This window comes from Mizuhopecten yessoensis, unplaced genomic scaffold (assembly GCF_002113885.1).
Source record: "Mizuhopecten yessoensis strain PY_sf001 unplaced genomic scaffold, ASM211388v2 scaffold4403, whole genome shotgun sequence".
In the NCBI taxonomy this organism is placed as follows: Eukaryota; Metazoa; Mollusca; class Bivalvia; order Pectinida; family Pectinidae; genus Mizuhopecten; species Mizuhopecten yessoensis.
The window spans coordinates 445,957-465,041 of NW_018405529.1; the positions used below are offsets into that span (position 1 = coordinate 445,957).

The 19,085-nt window shown below is 35.6% G+C and overlaps 2 protein-coding genes across 2 annotated transcripts; both read right to left on the reverse strand.

The window, feature by feature from the left end:
- Positions 1–3,665: 3,665 nt before the first annotated feature.
- LOC110448952 (perlucin-like) lies at positions 3,666–4,691 on the reverse strand (the record flags this gene model as incomplete). Its single annotated transcript, XM_021495474.1, has 3 exons — positions 3,666–3,752; positions 4,144–4,354; positions 4,589–4,691. Coding segments are annotated over 3 exons (351 nt in total), but the record flags the coding sequence as incomplete, so codon positions are not given.
- A 3,294-nt stretch (positions 4,692–7,985) lies between these two features.
- On the reverse strand, positions 7,986–15,501 carry LOC110448953 (perlucin-like protein). The gene is made up of 4 exons (XM_021495475.1): positions 15,423–15,501; positions 15,072–15,184; positions 10,386–10,491; positions 7,986–8,092 (listed from the first exon to the last, which is right to left on the reverse strand). Exons 1-4 carry the CDS (start codon positions 15,499–15,501, stop codon positions 7,986–7,988), a joined length of 405 nt encoding a protein of 134 aa, XP_021351150.1.
- Between the last annotated feature and the right edge of the window lie 3,584 nt (positions 15,502–19,085).

Genomic DNA, 19,085 nt, shown 5'->3' on the forward strand with positions numbered 1-19,085 from the left:
TTCCATACTTTCAACTATTCAACAGTTCGTCACGTCCCGTGCTTTGTGTCTTTCTCCTTTTCATTCCATCCTTTCTCGAAAATTCGTTTCTACCGCACTGGCTGTAACTGAATGGCCCATCACATGCCTATATTACATACATTCAAGCACACGCACACTTCTTGCATTCACGCTCTCGTGCACTTAAAAGAAAGTTAAACATTACAGAGGATTACTAAAATAATAAGGAACACACAAGTGTACGTTAGAGTCACTTGTCATGAATAGTCGAGTGCATGGTACATTGACATGAAAACATATGCTATTGATTTACCCACCTACTAACACGTGACTTTTTTCAACTTCTGCAAGTCATATTCTATATATTGGTTTAGAGCGCATGTCTGCTTAGATATATATATTTATATATATAATTTGTTAACTTACCCGTTTTATGTACTTGTTCGAAATTTGTATTTTCGTGTTCATTTCTGCTCTTCCATAAACGACATCTCCCAACACACGGCGGTCGTCCGTGTATAATGCGATCACATACATACACGGAAATTACGTGTAATTTTGATACGGGTGGTGTAATTTGTACATATGTAATATATCCGTACACATTTTAAAACAGTGACTTGTACACGGACTTTTTGAACATATAATTTGTTTTCCACCAGGTATGAGTATGATATCTGCCATATACGTATGCGTATATGTTGCGTATACGTATACGTGTTATCTGGAAAAAGCCTAGTATGGCCATTTGTTTGAATAGGATTTATGAAGTCATATAACTGGGTTGTACCTTTTCAAATACGAGTGTTGACTTCCCAAAGTTGTCTTCCTGTAGTTTTTTCATATTGATTGTACTTCACATACATTGTACGATCATATAGCACAAATCGGGACGAGGACAAGCAATAATTTTACCAAGGACCGCCCCGAGAGATAAAACCATATATTTTACGTTATAACAATTATTTACGACCCTGTATAAAGTAGAGATCCGGTGTAACGTTGAAAATGGTCCCCCTTTGAAAATGGAACCGGGATCAGTTTTCAACGTTGAAAATTGAACCGGGAAGCCATTGAAAAAGAAACCTAACGCAAAATGATTTTTACATATACGTTGAAAATGGACCCCCTTTAAAAATGAACCATAAGAAAAATGTATATATTGATTTTAAATATCCACTAAGAATATACTTAAAGAAAGTCCTGCGCCTTATTTCTGGATTTTAACCCAGTATGGATGTCTGACCTAATAAGGTCAATATGACCTTCTTTTGGAAATTTGACCTACATTATGAAAAGTTGTCATCGGGTTAAGAATTAAACGTTAAAATGTAGTTTGACCGAATTGGGTCACTGTGACCTACATTAGCAAAAATGGTCGTAGGGATCAGAAATTAATATTTAACAGATGTTAGACAAAATTAGGTCACTGTGACCAAATTTATATATTGAATGTGTTAATATGGCCCCGGGTCCTTATTCCACGTTGAAAATTGACCCCAGAAAATCATGAAACCTTTTAACATTCAATTGTCAAAAAGTGACCCGGGTCCATATTCAATGTTGAAAATGGACCCCTGAAAATTGTTACAGTTGCTCAAATTCAATAGTCAAAAAGTGACATAGGTACTTATTCAACGTAGAAAATGGACACCAGAAAAATATGACACAAGTCCAATGTCAAAATGTAGCCCCGGGTCCATATAAAAAGGTGAAAATGGATCCCAGAAACATAATGTCGTTTTTGTATGTTCAATTGTCGAAAATGGTCGTGGGTCCATATTCAATGTTTAATACTGACCCCAGAACATTATGACACCTTCTTATATTTAGGTATCACAGCAAATGACGGGGGTCCATATTCAATGTTGAAAATGGACCCCTGAAAATATTACAGTTTTCCATATTCAATTGTCGAAAAAGGACAAATGTCCTTATTCAACGTTGAAAATGGATCCCAGAAACATTATGTCGTTTTTATATATTCAATTGTCGAAAATGGTCGTGGGTCGATATTTAACTTTATACCTAATTAGGTAAAACAACAGTTTTAAGTACATTTCTAAACCAAATGGCAGTTTTGAATAATATAGGTCAATTTTTTAAAAGTAGGTCACATTGATCTAATTATTTGAAACAGCAATTCCGAGTTCATTTTTGAACCCAAAGACACATTATAGTAATCTAGGTAAATTCTTCAAAAGTAGGTAATTTTTTCCTAATTAAGGTAACCAGAAAATTTCTGTTAGTGTATTTCAAATAATTGGAAATAGGTCACACTGACCTGATTTGGTTAGACGATGGGCGCATAGGTACATGTGATCATTTTGGTAATTTTGACAAATTAAGGGTCCGTTTTCAACGGATTAGTTTTCAACGGCCTATGCGTAGAAAATTGACCTCTTATAGGGTCCATTTTCAACGGGAGAGTCAGTTTTCAACAGTTCCCCAGTTCCATTTTCAACGGGGTCGATTTTCACCGTTACACCGGCACAAATCACCCACCCAAGCACAATCCTCGATTCTGACACTAGTAATAGTGTTCTTCCCACGCCTATCAGTACACTGTTGAGCACTTCAAACATTGTCAAACGATCTAGACCTCTCAACCATTGGTTATTATAAAGGATTTCACTTAGGTTAGTTTTATGACATGGATATTTTCATAAGTTGGAAACCCTACTCCACCCGAATTAAAATGTACCAGGTGATGTGCAAGGAAATAAAATGATACTTCAGTCATAGTTTCTACAATTGTGATTATTTCTCGATGTCAACATGACCGCTTGTTACACCAATACTGCTATGTTACATACTTACTACTATCACACTCGGACTACTTCTAGACCCAGTTTGCTTATTCACGTAGCGGCACCAGGCTTATATGATATCTGAAAATTGCTAAAAGATTTCTGGAAAGCCTTGAACCTAAATTATTGTCAAACATAAATGATATTAAATCCCTTGACGTTTCACACTGTAGTCCAACATTTCGCATGCGAGCTTCAATAACGTCTTCACACTGTATACCACAATTCGGCATGTTAAAGTCCCCGTACTGATTTATATATATATTCTATTCTTAATACTATTTTTTTGTTTGTGAATTTTCGGAATTAGTTTAATGAATGACCTCTCTAAAATTGCTAGGAAAATTTCAACCAAGGTGCACTGGAAACACCCTAAGCCTGTGAGGATGAAAGTTAATAAATGACGGGGATGACCCTTTATGTGGTAGAGAGATGGGGTCAAAAAGGATAATTTTATCTCAATTGATTAAAACGACTCTTCTTCCCAAACTGCTGGGAAAATTTAAACCAAGATGTGGTAGTACCATCATTCTGTGTACTATTCTGCCAAATTAATGGGAAGAATCCAACCTCACTTCCAAATTAGCCAGGTGAGCGATATGGTTAGCATTTACGAAATGTATGATCTTGGTAAGGGCCGATATAAACATAACAAATCGTCCGGTTTACCTCCATATACATGTCATATACTAGTATATATTAAAATCAAATGGTGTTGTCCAGAATGGTTTTATACTTAGTGTTTTATTAGATATACATATTGGTAAAATTTTAGCCAAGGTGGTTATTCCGACATTAAATTGGATTTTAGTTATAAGGGATACTGAACATCGAAAACTATGACAATGAGAATAAATACTAATAACTTTATTGTCACACAACTTTTCAAATTGAAATTCAACTCTTCATCCAATAATTTCATGTCCTATTCCGGCATCCGATCTGAAATGTTATATGGTTGGAAAAAAAATAATATACCGATATGCACATTTTCGACGATGCGTTTAGAAGAAGTAGTCTGAAATTGATGTAACAGTCGGGTCAAATCTTTTACTTTGTCAAAGACTACGTTTGTGTCTTGATGAATAACTATTTCATGACACGACAGAGTAACAGCTGGAATACCTTCAAGTACCGAACTCAAATACATTACTGTTTTTTTTCTAAATGACCATGTTAACTCTACAAGCCTGAACTGAGATGTATAGATTTTAATACTCTCCGTTACATATATTAACAAAGGGAGGACTCCACGTAACGTTTGTATGGTTTTATTTGTGTGTGCGCTTTCATTTAATAAAAATAAATGTGACTTAAAATATGAGACACGCACCTCTTTTTGCAAATAAAATGTCTCAGTGAATGACAAGGCACATCTACCCAGCGAAAATCCACACCCTCACTTAGACAAACACAATCTTCTCCTGCCCCGGCATTTTGGGGCTCTGTGGGTCCCCAGTCCATGTATTCCACCGGATCTTCAGTCTTCGGCCAAATCCATTGTCCCTCTACCACTATATCAGTGGCACTCATGTAGTAACATCCTAAATACATAACCACCATTTCAGTCGTTTAGAATTCATTGGGCTCTAAATTTTACTGATATGTGTCATCGATATAGTAATAAAACTGTCAAAACAGTAAGGAATTCGAATTATTTTAATGTTCTTGATATGATGAAATTTAACCAGTTTTTATATATTATATTGCGTTAAGGAACACTTTTTGATATAATCAGTATTCGCGTCATTGGAGCAATTTAATTGCTTAGTACTTACCATGGGCGTGTTTTAGATGTAGTTGGGATTTTATAAAATTATTCTCCCTCTCATCAAAGATGTCCGCCAAAGAAGCATGGAGTATATTACAGTGAAACTGAAATATATGTTACTACAGAATTAATGTTTACGATTTTGGTATTAAATAGTATGCTATCTCTTTGGAGATACAGGGTCATTACAATATTCCTGTTGGGATTGACGTATTCCATTATTACATATTTAAGTAGACAATCATAATTCTGTTTCGTACATTGTATGTTGTGAAAGATAATGTGATTGCTAACCTTGCTTCACTCAATGTTTCCATCTCGGTTGTGACAAACAGATAGCATGACTCTTCGTAGTACGACCATCCAGCTTTACATTGACCAGACTGTGTGGTGTCACATGAAAAACCTAAAATTCAACATTCAATCCAATGACAAACAATCTTTTAAGAATTTTAAGAATTAAACACTGAAATTCAGAAACTCAAGTTAGATATCTCGAATAAACGAAACAGAGCGACGAACGTCTTCTGTGATAAGGCATTAATACTGATGTATTAATACAAATTATACCTTCTTTCCAAGCTAGAGTCAAAATCACCAAACAAAGAACCCGTAGCTCCATACCGAACACTACTGGCAAGACAATGTTTATCTTTTAAGTTATCGGATATACATATTTCGACCTGACACTTTCCTGATAAGCATTTGATAGCAAGTTGTGACTCGAGGCATGTATACCATTAACGTCATAAAGCGTATAAGATATTGTATGCCTTTGTGTATTCAAAATACTTTGAGAATAATTTTCTCGATGACGTAAAGCACATTTGTCTTTGCACGTGGTCATTCGTTCTTAACGTGAAGACAATGTGTCCATGCTTTACATACCCTAGTTCAAAACATATATGCCATATGTTTTATTGACTCGTTATGTTATTTGGAAATTTTTCATTTATTGATTGAACGAACAACAATCGATGTTTCACACATATATCATCGAGTGAGGACCTATCTTATCATCTCCATCGATATATCCGAAATTGACGGAAAGTGTATGTTACGAGTCCTCCTGATAAGCCCTTCAATCAGATCCGCCTATGAAAGCAAAGACATCTCGACATTCACTTCCCATCGGTATTCCTACACTCTACTAGAAAATCTTGGCATTCATAAGTACATTTCATCTTGGCATATGTTTTCAAAGAATATGGTCCGAAATAACTCACAACTACAAAGCAGTATCGACGTAGTCTTTGTTGTAGAAAGAAGCTCTTATAATAAGAGCTAAGAGGCGTCTCTTTAGTTTGGTATGATAGTGTACAGAGTAAACAGACAAACATTCTGACAGCAAAAAGACATGATTAGACAAACTTGTTCCTGACTGGTCAACTAGGAATTGAAATTGTGCTTGCTATGTGCTAAAACAGTTATCATTATGACATCAACCAAATATGATGAAGAAAACGTTTACTCTGGTTAAACACCCGGTACTGTATCCTAATTCGTGATGTCTCTTCATGATAAGTTTCTTATCTTGTCTTTTTCTTATCGACTTCTAATTCAGAATTTGTCCTAGTTTACTGATTACATAAATGTTTTATCAAAACGTGTGCAATACATGAACTGGTGACTCATAGAGCCTAAGAATGCATGGGCATAAGACAATTGGTTTCTAGTCCAGCATTCATTTCCGCTGGACGGGTATTTTTAAAACCAAAAATATTTTATTATCGAAGTCAAAAATTAATATAAATAAAACTATTTGATATTGATATTATCTGATGTTGTTACGATGATAAAACATTAAACAGCACACTGAAGTGAGAAATGCATTTCGTAACGACAAGCAACAACATCTTAAGCAGCGCATTACTTATCAATATACGCAAATTTTATCATTCGCTTTTATTACCGTTTTGTTTTCTACTTCCCTTATCGACCATTCGAAATATCCATGTAATAGCATCTTTGAGCTTGTGTTTGCCACTTTTAGACAGAAAAAAAGCATTCGGTACACATAAATATACCAAATACATGAAACGTCATTTTAGCTGCCGTACAGTAGGATTGATGGCGTACAAAGGGGAGGAGCAAACGTTTTAATGAAAAATTAAAAGTATAATAATGATAAAGATTCCAATTATTCAAAATCAACATTTGTTCAGTGCCGATATGTGTTCAAGCTGTATCACCACATGGTTGAAGTCTGTACTTTATTGTGATAGTGAATTGTGATAATTAAAGTTTGCAATGAATTTTGGAAAATTGAATTAGTTGAAGGTCCCACAATAAACCGGTATTGCTTAAGACACTTGAGCAAATACCACACCAACTATATGTGAAGCATGCTATCAACTACTATTGTCTCAAGCAAGATGTTATTATCTTAGTGACGCAATATCGCGATTCTTGTAAAATTTTGAACATCGATTCTGTGTTTGGAGTTTATATATGACGGTATAGTTCAACTGTATTACCATAAATGTCGAACATTTATCAGCTTTGCAAAAGAGATGCCATTTCAATTTGATTTTCATGCTGGATTTTATTTTCGTCACTTATTTGCGATCTTAATATCCTCATAGTATAGTACAGTAGCAGAATCATTAAATACAGGCAAGACAGTGTACTCAGAGATAGCGATGTTAACAGTGGATACTGCTAAACGTAAGGAGGGCCATACCAGACAATCATCAGATACTGAAGTGCTCTATCAACTGCAAGCAGTTGTGAAATCAGAAATCTATTTACCTCTTTCTCTATGTAGATGTTAGGTTATAAAAACCTTACTCGCGGCTAACCAACATTCACGTGGGGTTGGCCAGTTACACTGAGCTATTATGTGTTCTATTTATTACTTACTAAGCATAAAGCGTTTACTATTCAGTTAGTAATCAAGTCTCGGTTTAGGAAACATTGACCATAGAACTAGAAGAACAAACAAAATAGATGTAAATTTGTTATCGTTTAGTAAATCAAAATGGAATTCGACTCTTCATCCAACAACATGATCTGTTCCAGCATCCAACCTGAAATATAAAACTTCAGTTGGTTCGTTTGTTTATGCTTCAAGTTCAATCTTAAAATAAGCACTGTGATGTAAAATTGGCATTGTTCCTTGTTAAATACTTTCTTTCAGTAAAGAAGAGATTAGCTTCAATTTGTTACCTTTTTTGTGTCGTATTTTAGAAAATACTCCTATATTATGCAAAAGACAAAAAACGTCACCTTATCGAATAGGTTTATTGATAGAGATATGGTGATTTACTTTGCTATAGTTAAAACTGATATGACTGTTTAAAAAAGTCAGAGACAAGCACCTCATTTTGCATATGAAATGCCTCGACGAACGACAAGGTACATCCCGCCATTGAAAACGATCACTGTCACCAAGACCCGGCGTTCTATGGTTCAGTGGGTGCCCAGTCCGTGTAAACAACCCGAACACAAGTGTTTGACCAAATCCACTGTCCTTCGACTTCTATATCAGCGGCACTCATGTAGACAAAGCCTTAAAAAATAGCCATCAATTTCAATTGCTTATTTACCAGTATGAAAGATGTAATATATTATATTATATATATATGACGGAGCCTGCTATTAAGTAATTAAAATAGCTAATAATATGATTTTTTATTGATTAAAAGATCATTTATATATAAACCAAGTTATCAAATGGGATATATAGCAATTGTTTTATAAGTGTGTAATTGCGTCCGTCCGTGTATCTTTATAAGTGTGTCCATGCGTCCGTCCGTGTATCTTTAAAAGTGTGTCCCTGCGTCCGTCCGTGTATCTTTAAAAGTGTGTCCCTGCGTCCGCCCGTGTGTCTGTTGGTGAAAAGATATGTATATGATAGCTCACGAACTCGTAACAGATTAAGTGTAGAGAATAAATGGCTAAAGGTCATACATGGACAGTTTGGTGGTGTACTATGTGAGTCTCTGTTGACTTTGATTATTTTGTGTGGTGAATGGGAAAAGAAACGCAACGGCGAAAAATGCTCCCTAGAAACGTGATCAAAACTTTACATCGACATTTTCTTCTGACGAAGCCGTATTAAGTAAGACCAGTAACTAAGTCCGTCGTCCCGACGACAGTTTTAATAAGCGGTGAAAGAATTTATACCCTGAACAAAGAATAAAGCATTGATTTACAAGAAATTTACGTCTTGATTTCCTTCATTTTCAGCATAAAGAATTGGCCTTCAAAGATTACGAATACGCTTATACATTTGGTGTACATAGGTCGACTATTAGCCGTCTTGCCCAAAGACTCCATGTCACAGGGAAACTTGCACACGTTCCGAAACACTCGTCCTTGTGTGGCGACTCCTTGAGGTGGAGAGAAAAATAAGAATTTCACACTTGCACAACCACTTTCGGTAACGGAAACAGCAGGAATCATAATAGTGCGTCATCGTTATGCAATTGATGCAAAACTACCTAATCGTTTACACGCATTTGTTTTTATGCCGTTGTACATGATGACTTACAGGCAAAGCTTAATACATGCGAATTTAGATGCTGAACATACACTTTGTAAAACCTTTCTAAATACAATGCTGAAAATGTGTCATGTTCTCGGATGATTAGGGAGAGTTACTTTACCACGCAGACGACCAACGCCGTGGCTAAAGACGAGTCCATGAGAACTAGTCAGATATATTATACAGAACGACCAATTTGAGGGAGGTCCCTTATTGCATCTGCAGGAATCGTGATTGGTTTAATGGATCTCTTGACCTTTATTCAGGGAAATGCTGCGGCAACCTGGGTCAGAAGTCAAGTTATAGCGCCGTGTGTTGCTCCTCTGGTACAGCAGCGTCAACCGCAGGATACAGCGAAGATCGATCATGATAACCTAGCAGCACACAATGCCCTCATCCCAGCCTGACCACAATACAGCCCCGAGCTTTCCCCTATGAGAAGGATAAGACGAACGCCGAATTATCTGGTCCATGGCGCTCAGTTGATGTAATTGTCAGAGGAGGAATGGAATGGTATACCAATGCAGAGGTACACTATTCATATCTATGTGATACAAGACGGGGTCTATGGAGCCATAGCAGTTCCACCACAGCTGCACGATATTGATGGGATTGGAACCTACTTCTTTTCGAGAGGGGTGTTCTTCTATTCAACGCCGAATTTGACAGGGTTATGTAGCGGGATGCTATAAACGACAGAGTGATCACCTACCTTTCATTCTAACACTGATTCGTTTGATCAACGCGTGTTTTGATTGGATACGGATCATGTTCTAATTTGCGATAGAATCATGATCAATCGTGGTAAGCTCATCCCATCGAACTTAAGCCACGTCCCGTTTCTAACCAAAACAAAATGGCGTCAAGCTCGCCTCTAAACGAATTCCCGTTGATAAGGTTAGCAAAAAAACGAACAGAAAGGACCGATGAAATGTATTTGTTGATTAAATTAAAAAGTAAAAAGTAAACATTCCTTGTTCTAACCTCCATTTATTTCTGAAACGTTCGTTCCATCCGTGTGAAGGCATCTAGTTAGATTCATTTGATTTCGGTGTGTTAGAATGGAGATAGCACGTTGTTTTTCGTGTCAATACTGGCGATTGGAACATCAAATTTGGTTTGAAAATTGACCTATCGGTCTCGAGTTCAAACCAAATTTCATGTTCTAATCGCCAGTATAGCCACTCAAAACAACGTACTATCCCCTAAATAAAACTTTAGCTGATCAAGTTTATGTCTTTTTATTACATTTTTATAAATAATTTGACGAACTGATTGCATATAATTTTGAGTCAGTGACGTAATTGAATTGCACAATTCTTGCCTGATGCATGCCTCTGTAATAGTTCAGATTTTATGAAGTTATTCTCTCTCCAATCCAGGATGTCTATCAAGGAGCCATGGACTGCCTGACAGTAGGACTGAAACATGTTGATACAGAAATAATGTTTACTATTTCGGTTTCACATGGTAATCTATTTATCTATTAAACACAGTAGTACGGGAGGGGGGAATACCATAGATAGGCCATGTTTTGGGGCAGCCGATCTACATATGTATATAAAGACTAACGGAGAAGTTAAATCCATGATATTATGATTAATCTTCAACTGTCGACGCTTGCTGGTGGACTGTAATGTGGTATCTATGAAAACATGATTTTACACAATTTTCATGTTACAGTAGTAGTTTTTGGGAAAATCTAATAAAAAGGACTAATAAACAGCTCAAATATCTCAAAAAAAGGTCAGAACTCCAATCCTCGTTCATATATGGAATCTCTACGTCACAAATGCAGGACAAATAAGCTTAGTTAGAAAATAAGACATATGGGTTTGTAGAAGTGTGGATCCATCTTACTTCTATGTGTAAGGTGGGTCGGACGTGTGACCGTTTGATACACAAACAAAATATATGTAACATGGGCATCTGTGTTAAGGATATCCTGTATTAAACTTTTTTCCTTATATGCATTTCAATTTTGGAATAAGGAGTTAATTGCATAATAGAATATGCAACAGAAAATTAGATGGCCCTGTGTTCTTTTTTGACGCTATGATTGGTCAAAGATACCAATTTATCTGAGTTTAGGTGATTGTTTTGTTTTTGATCATTTGCAGTTCAAATTCATACAATATTTTCAAATGTGTGTTATCAGATATGTATGAATGCTATCAGATTTGATGAAAATAGTATTTTCTGTTCAATTATAGAAGTTTAATTCCTTCGTTTTATTCTTTTAACTCAGAAAAGTGAGTTAAGTTTCCCCTACCCCTTATTTGATAATTAAAAAGTACTCACTTTTCACAACTTTTTTGCAGATTTTACGTTTGATTTAAATAGTTCTGGAGCCGTATTAGAGAAACTGTTCTCATGCTCAAGCATGGGTTCTGTGCTCAAGCCTTTTTTCTTGTTCCGTTTATGAATTAATAATGAAATCTAATTTTGTCAAGGATTTGGAGGGAAATGAAGATACTTAAATCTAAATGCTGTTTTCAAAGTTCACGTTGACTTTATGATCGTTTGACATGATTTAAGTGACTTACAGAAAGAGCACACAATTCATGATTGGGCATGAGAACGGTTTCGTTAATACGGGCCCAGGTACTTAACCTCTTTTAGTATTTAATGAATAAAAAAAAATGTGTTTTTCTCTTTCTAAAACGGCCACAAAATGAGGGTCCATGTGCTTCTTTTTGTCCAATTATTATTTGTGCTATTTTGCATCAATCCTTGGTTGTTTCTCGCCGCTGACAAACAAGTAACACGAGCCCTCGAAGTATAACCAGCCGTTCCAACTAATACGCCTGAGACACATAAAAAGAAAAGTATAACGTATTTCAAAAATAAACAACAAGTGATGCAAGGATTATGTTTATGTGATGTTCTTGATATATGTATAAAAACAGAAAACAGTAGTTCCAAACTGTTACTCCCCGAGCCCCTTTGCTTATTCAGTCTCTCCAGAAGAGAAATACATGTACAGTCACAAATAATCATCAACAATGAAGACATCCTAATAATAGAACAAATGCTAATTACTTCACACTAGTTAACAGAATACCTCTGGTGCCACAATACAAAAATGAATTTCATACATGCAAGTACTTACAGGGGAATTTAAAAAAAAAATAGGGATAGATATATCAATATTCCTTTTTCTTACATTTATTTAGAACAATTTTAAAGAGATAAAATATCGTGCAGTAATTCAATTGCAACTGACTATAGGGCCGTTTTCGTTTAAACGGTTGAACCTGTCGGACCACAATTGTTCGTTTATTAAATAAGGTCGGACCTAGTAATCTGATGCTGTTTTCAGGCGAGCCTTGACAATGCCTTGTAAGGCCTGCATATACCCGAAATTGTTACATTTACAAACAGACAAACCGGTTGTTCTGCATAAACGAACAGGCCCTAGGTAATGCATTAATATATTTTTTCCTTGAATAACTTAAAGTAAGCCCCTGTACAAATATTTTGAACGGGGTGGACTGAAAACAAATCACTTGAACATTCATGCATTAGCTTATTTACATTCAATACTGTAAGACAATAATAGTATATTAAGTGAAAAAAGTCATAACAGTTTTTGTAAATTACGGTATAGATACGTATGTGCCTTTACTTAGCAAGTGTGAATGTTTATGTAAAACTTGTGTGCTTATAAGAAATAAAAAAAGACCATTTTACAAAATAAAGTCCAAGAAAACGTATGAGAGACATCGTTTTTATTGAAAGAAAACATGCATGGAAGACATCGTTTGTATTGAAAGAAAAAATGTATGGAAGACATCGTTTGTATTGAAAGAAAAAATGTATGGAAGACATCTTTTTTATTGAAAGAAAACATGTATGGAAGACATCGTTTGTATTGAAAGAAAAAATGTATGGAAGACATCGTTTGTATTGAAAGAAAAAAATGTTTGAGAGACATCATCTGTATTGTGAAAAGTTGTAGAAAAATATTTAAGATGTACGTCTAAATGAAAAGTATGAGAGACATCATCTGTATCATGTACTCTAGTGCTTCTTAACAGTTTGTTCTGAGAACATGTATAGAACATGTGGTGATCATATTTGCTTGTAAGTACAATGTTGTAATTCATCTTAAGGTTGTTCTTAAACGGTTATACATTTCACTTAGGTTTCAATGATGTATAATCTATTTATTGGTGTTTTGTATTGATTTTTTCTCAATATTAATGTTAATAATAAAATTATAATTTAACAAACAAATCGCTTGTTTTATATATAAGTCAATTCTCTCTACATTCAGATATACAATCTGACACCGACTCTTTGTTATACATGCCAAAAATGAGAGATAACGTTTTGTCATAGTTATTAAGCTGATAGTAAACAACACTTTGTATATAGACACCAAAGGTCGGTATAAACTGATGTATATAAAACATCTTAATAGATAATCACTATTTATAATCGTTTCGAGGCGTAGGAATGAGGTAATGTTGTAAACATTTACGATCCTATATACACCTGATAATACTTTTTTGTGAGATAAGGTCATCACTATGTACGGTAACGTGATTTTATTTATCTCCCCCGGATAAATAGTATTTTATCATGGATACACAGTCCCGTATACGATTAAAGTTCGGTTCAATCACACTAGTTTTCTGATGATGACTTCCTGTGTAAGACGGACTCAATCACACTAGTTTTCTGATGATGACTTCCTGTGTAAGACGGACTCAATCACACTAGTTTTCTGATGATGACTTCCTGTGTAAGACGGACTCAATCACACTAGTTTTCTGATGATGACTTCCTGTGTAAGACGGACTCAATCACACTAGTTTTCTGATGATGACTTCCTGTGTAAGACGGACTCAATCACACTAGTTTTCTGATGATGACTTCCTGTGTAAGACTGACACAACAAACGACTCTGTTGGTTGAAATGTCTGTTACACTGATGTCTTCTTTCTTAATATGATCGATCTGAGCTTGAGCCATTGAATGTGTCGTACAAACTCTTCACTCGATATATATATGTATTGTAGGTCCACTCTAGGTCCCTCGGATGGACTTTATCAACCTGGATCTTGCATGGATCATGAGCGGACCGTGACTGGACTTTTCCCTGGACATGCCTGGAGCTTTACCTTCCCTTACTTTAACACTAAACTGGACTGACTGGACCCTGTCTGGACTGACTGGACCTTGCCTGGATCTTACCTGGACCTTGCCTGGATCTTACCTAGACTTGCCTGGACCTTTACCTTCCCTTACTTTAACATTAAACAGGACTGGCTGGACCTTGCCTGGACTGACTGGACCTTGCTTGGACCTTACCTGGACCTTGCCTGGACCTTTACCTTCCCTTACTTTAACGCTAAACTGGACTGACTGGGCCTTACCTGGACCTTGCCTGGACCTTATCTGGACCTTGCCTGGACCTTGCCTGGACCTTATATGGACCTTGCCTGGACCTTACCTGGACCTTGCCTGGACTGACTGGACCCTTTTACACCCTTACTATTCATCTACTTACAGATGTTAACATTTGCTCTACACTTCAAATATATAAACCTACCAAAGTCAATTTTGATTTCTGAAGAAAAAATCCAGAATTATCTTTATGATGTCATTACTACTGTAATACGGGCTGTTGGCTGCAGAGGGAAAAAAATCGATTTATTTAAAAATAAGTATTTAACTACAATTGTGTTCAGAGTTATAAGTGTGTTATTCTTAACAGGATTGCAGGCAAATATTCATTAAGCGCTAACGCGCGTTATTCAGTTCTCTGTTCAGAATTATGAGACTATAATTCTGAAGAAAATGCAGTTTAATGTTTAAAAAATATTTACGTTTATAAGTCTCTTTCCAAGGACAGGATCAATACGGTATTACTATTGCATGGAATCGACTTTTCACATGTACTGCCTTCGACTCTACATTTTTATGGAGCAAACCCTACATAATATATGTCCCGTTCAATTCTACTCTTGTGATATATAAAGAGAACATTTACTACAGCTTCAATCCATGTGTCCTTCTCCCTGGTGACAAAAACATAACACGATCCATCGTAGTAAGACCAGCCCTTCCTGCAGTGAATAGTCCGTGTGGTGTTACGTGGCAAACCTAAATTACATAAAAACAAGATTGGTAAAATATCAAGCTTCAACAAGCCTTCTAAAAGATGGTTTGGCCATCCTAACTGTTAATCTAAGAATCAATCATAGTTAAATACCCTGCTTCGACATATAATTGGGATATATTTAGACGTTGTAGTTCAGTCATAACTCAGAATTCCTCTGTCGTTCACATCGATATTTCAGGAATCAAGCCAAAAAATGTATTAATGTTATACTACAAATACCTGTCCAGGGGTTTGGCCAGAAACCAGGATTAATCCTATTAGCATATGTGTATCGGTTTTGGATCTCAAGCATTTCCATGCTATGACCTAGGGACTTAGTCCCAATTGGCGAGGACAGACCAAGGGGGCTAATTCTGATAGTATACTTGTGTACGTCTCTTCATTTCCAGCAAACAGACATGGGGCTAGCTATTTGATTGGTAATGTAATTATTTAAACTACACATTACATTGGGAAAAGAAGCATAACCATTACCATTACCATATCATGGTTTTATTGATGTAATTAATTAAATTACAAGTACACTGTCAATGTTTTTTTTTAAATAAACAAACGAGTGAGAGAGTAACATAAATGTGGGTTTAATACGTTCATTATAATATATATATATATACATTATAAACATGAATGCACTCCATATACCTGTTCCGTGTTGGTATTTGAAAAAAAATATATTATCATGATTATACACTGTAGTTTAACTAGTTTCACATAACATGACTTCATCACATATATCTAATATTGGGCCGGGGTCAAAGCCATTCCAAGTTATGACCTATGAACTAATGTCCCAGGGGCTAGGCAGATCTGGCAGTATATTTGTATTAGTTTCTCATGCTAAGCATTTTCATATTCTTTCTACTTTCTATGTGATGGACTGGGGTCGACCACGATGCCAGTATCTACATAATTATTCATTCCAGCCCAGCAATCGCATATAGGGTTATAAGGTTTGGATCTCGGCCGTTTCCATATTATGACACAGGGACATAATCCAAGGGTTGGCCGGAGCAAGAGGCAATTTTTCTGTCCTAGGGCTTGGATTTTAACCATTTCTAACGTACGTATATAAGCCGCTTTGGCCCTGTCCCTCAGCAGCCGTGGGGTCAGCCATCCCTATGTACAATTGGGAATCCCCACTCGAAGAGCAAACCTCCAACCAAATATGGTTGACACTATCTCATAGTTCCAGAAAAAGAGACGATTGAACCAATGGGGCTAATTTACTTGTGGATGGTCCTGTCCTTCTCCCATCCCTATGAAGGGAGGATCAGTCCCTCTACTTGTACAATTTCGAATCACCTTCACTTAAGGAACCTTCAAGACGAGTTCGGAGAAACCGTTCAGTGCTTTCGAAGTTGTTTAATGAGACTATTGACGGACGGCCGGTAATGGACGCCACGCATAATAACCTCATCTTGGTCTCACACCAGGTGAGCTAAAGACGATATAAAGCGTTGGTCTTAGTCCATAATAAGGCATTAAGTCTGATGCGTTCATACAAAATAGTTTACCAACATTTTAACCTGTCAATTTCTGATTAACAGAACGAAATGGCAAGTTAACTACAGTTCTAAAGTCAGATACAATACGGAATGAAGAACAATATATTCTGTAACCATTTCATAGAGCGAGTGTTGGTGTTCTATATCTTCTATCCCAGCTAGGGTCAAAAATAAATAATTGAGTACTACAGCACATTGTGTAGGATACATATCCTCGATACTCCAGAGGTAACGCTCACTTACATTTTGTGCAGCAGCACCCCTGTGATATATCAAAACAAAATTGAAGGCACGCGGCTTGCCATTTGATCAGTTTCAGGTAAAACAAACTAACCAATCGTTAGAATGAAACCTGTCTTTGAAAGACTACAGCTGAGCGACATCCCATTTAAAATCGAGAGCTCCAGATCAATTAAATTATTGCTGTTTGGGGATGATAAGTTGTTTTTTAACTCAGGGTATATCTGAGCAACTCTCCTTCACCTCTCTTTCCCTTCTCTTTCCTATTTTCCACTTTTCACTCATACATGTATACGCAACGCATTGCTGCAAATTTCTTTCTCAAACCTCAAATCTCATGTCTTTCTTCAACTGGAGATGGATCTATAGAAGTTGTAAAACTTGTTTTCAAATTCATTTTCAACAATTGTGTATTGCTTTATATTATACTGTAAATGAAAAAAGAAATGAAATAAAGTTTATATTAAACTGTTAATGTTCTTATCTCATCCACAATGTGTTGCACCCTTAGCCTTCAGTTCTGTCATGACATATCCAAGTGGTGCAGAGAGTGAAAGTGGGCGTTACCTCTGGAGTATCAGGAGTATAATAAGTATAACCAATGACAGACGAGCAATACAGATGTACTAACTTCACTGGGTTTCACAAAATCACAAACAACGCGCATTTAAGATCAATAACACGACAAAAACCGAAAAAACAATACGTTCAAATAAAGAACAGAAACCATTTTTTTTTATCAAAAATAATTTAATCATTGTCAGCATAAAATGATGACCACAGACCTTTATTGTGTATGTTTTAGGAACTGCTACTTGTAAGGATATAACAATTATAGGTGAGAATACAGGAAGAGTAACAACAGCAGCCTATAATAATATTGTTTTATGCAGTTCAGCTGAGACAAGTTTTGTCAACAACACAGAAGATTTCTAAAGAAACTGCAGTAATACATCAGGAGATTCAAAATACATAGGCCAAGAGTGACGGATATATAGTTAGCTTCAAAATAGAATGTTCTGCTTGTATCCTACATCATATTACAGTATATTAACATGTTTATGGATATCAGTTCACGTACATACCCTCCAAATGATTATATGATTCAAAAATAGATTTTACATATAAAAAGAACGTATGAATATTAAATAAATTACATAAATATGTGCGATTAAGTACGCAAACATGTAGAAAATATGTATATGTAGAATTAAGTAAGTAAAAAACTGAAGACAGTGTAGTTGTTTAATTATACTGAGCTAATATTTCACCGTTGTCTCGATCAGAACTAGATGGCAAGATAAAAAATATCACACTGCCAAGGGTTATTCTGCTTGTGGGTGATGGGATTTATTTTACATGTGTTCTGTGAAATAAAATTAAAAAAAAAAAAAAAAAAGGGGATATTGAATTTTTCATCTCCATTATTTGGCAGTAAACGGGTAAACAGAATTTTTCTATATTTTAACAATAAATTCACAGGGACTTTAAGTCATGGTATTAATATTCACTGGGTATTTAACTTTGCCAGAACTTTGATGACCACGAATATAATAAAATTCCTCATTAATTGTACCAACTTAACATTAGATGATAGTATTATTGTATACATGTACCTATTTTTGTATACATGTATCTATTGCTGTATACATGTACCTATTGCTGTATACATGTACCTATTATTGTATACCTGTACCTATTATTGTATACATGTACCTATTGTTGTATACATGTACCTATTGCTGTATACATGTATCTATTCCTGTATACATGTACCTATTGCTGTATATCTGTACCTATTATTGTATACCTGTACCTATTATTGTATACATGTACCTATTATTGTATACCTGTACCTATTGCTGTATACCTGTACCTATTGCTGTATACATGTACCTATTATTGTATACCTGTACCTATTATTGTATACATGTACCTATTGCTGTATACCTGTACCTATTGTTGTATACATGTACCTATTATTGTATACATGTACCTATTATTGTATACATGTACCTATTGCTGTATACATGTACCTATTGCTGTATACATGTACTTATTATTGTATACATGTACCTATTATTGTATAACTGTACCTATTATTGTATACATGTACCTATTGTTGTATACATGTACC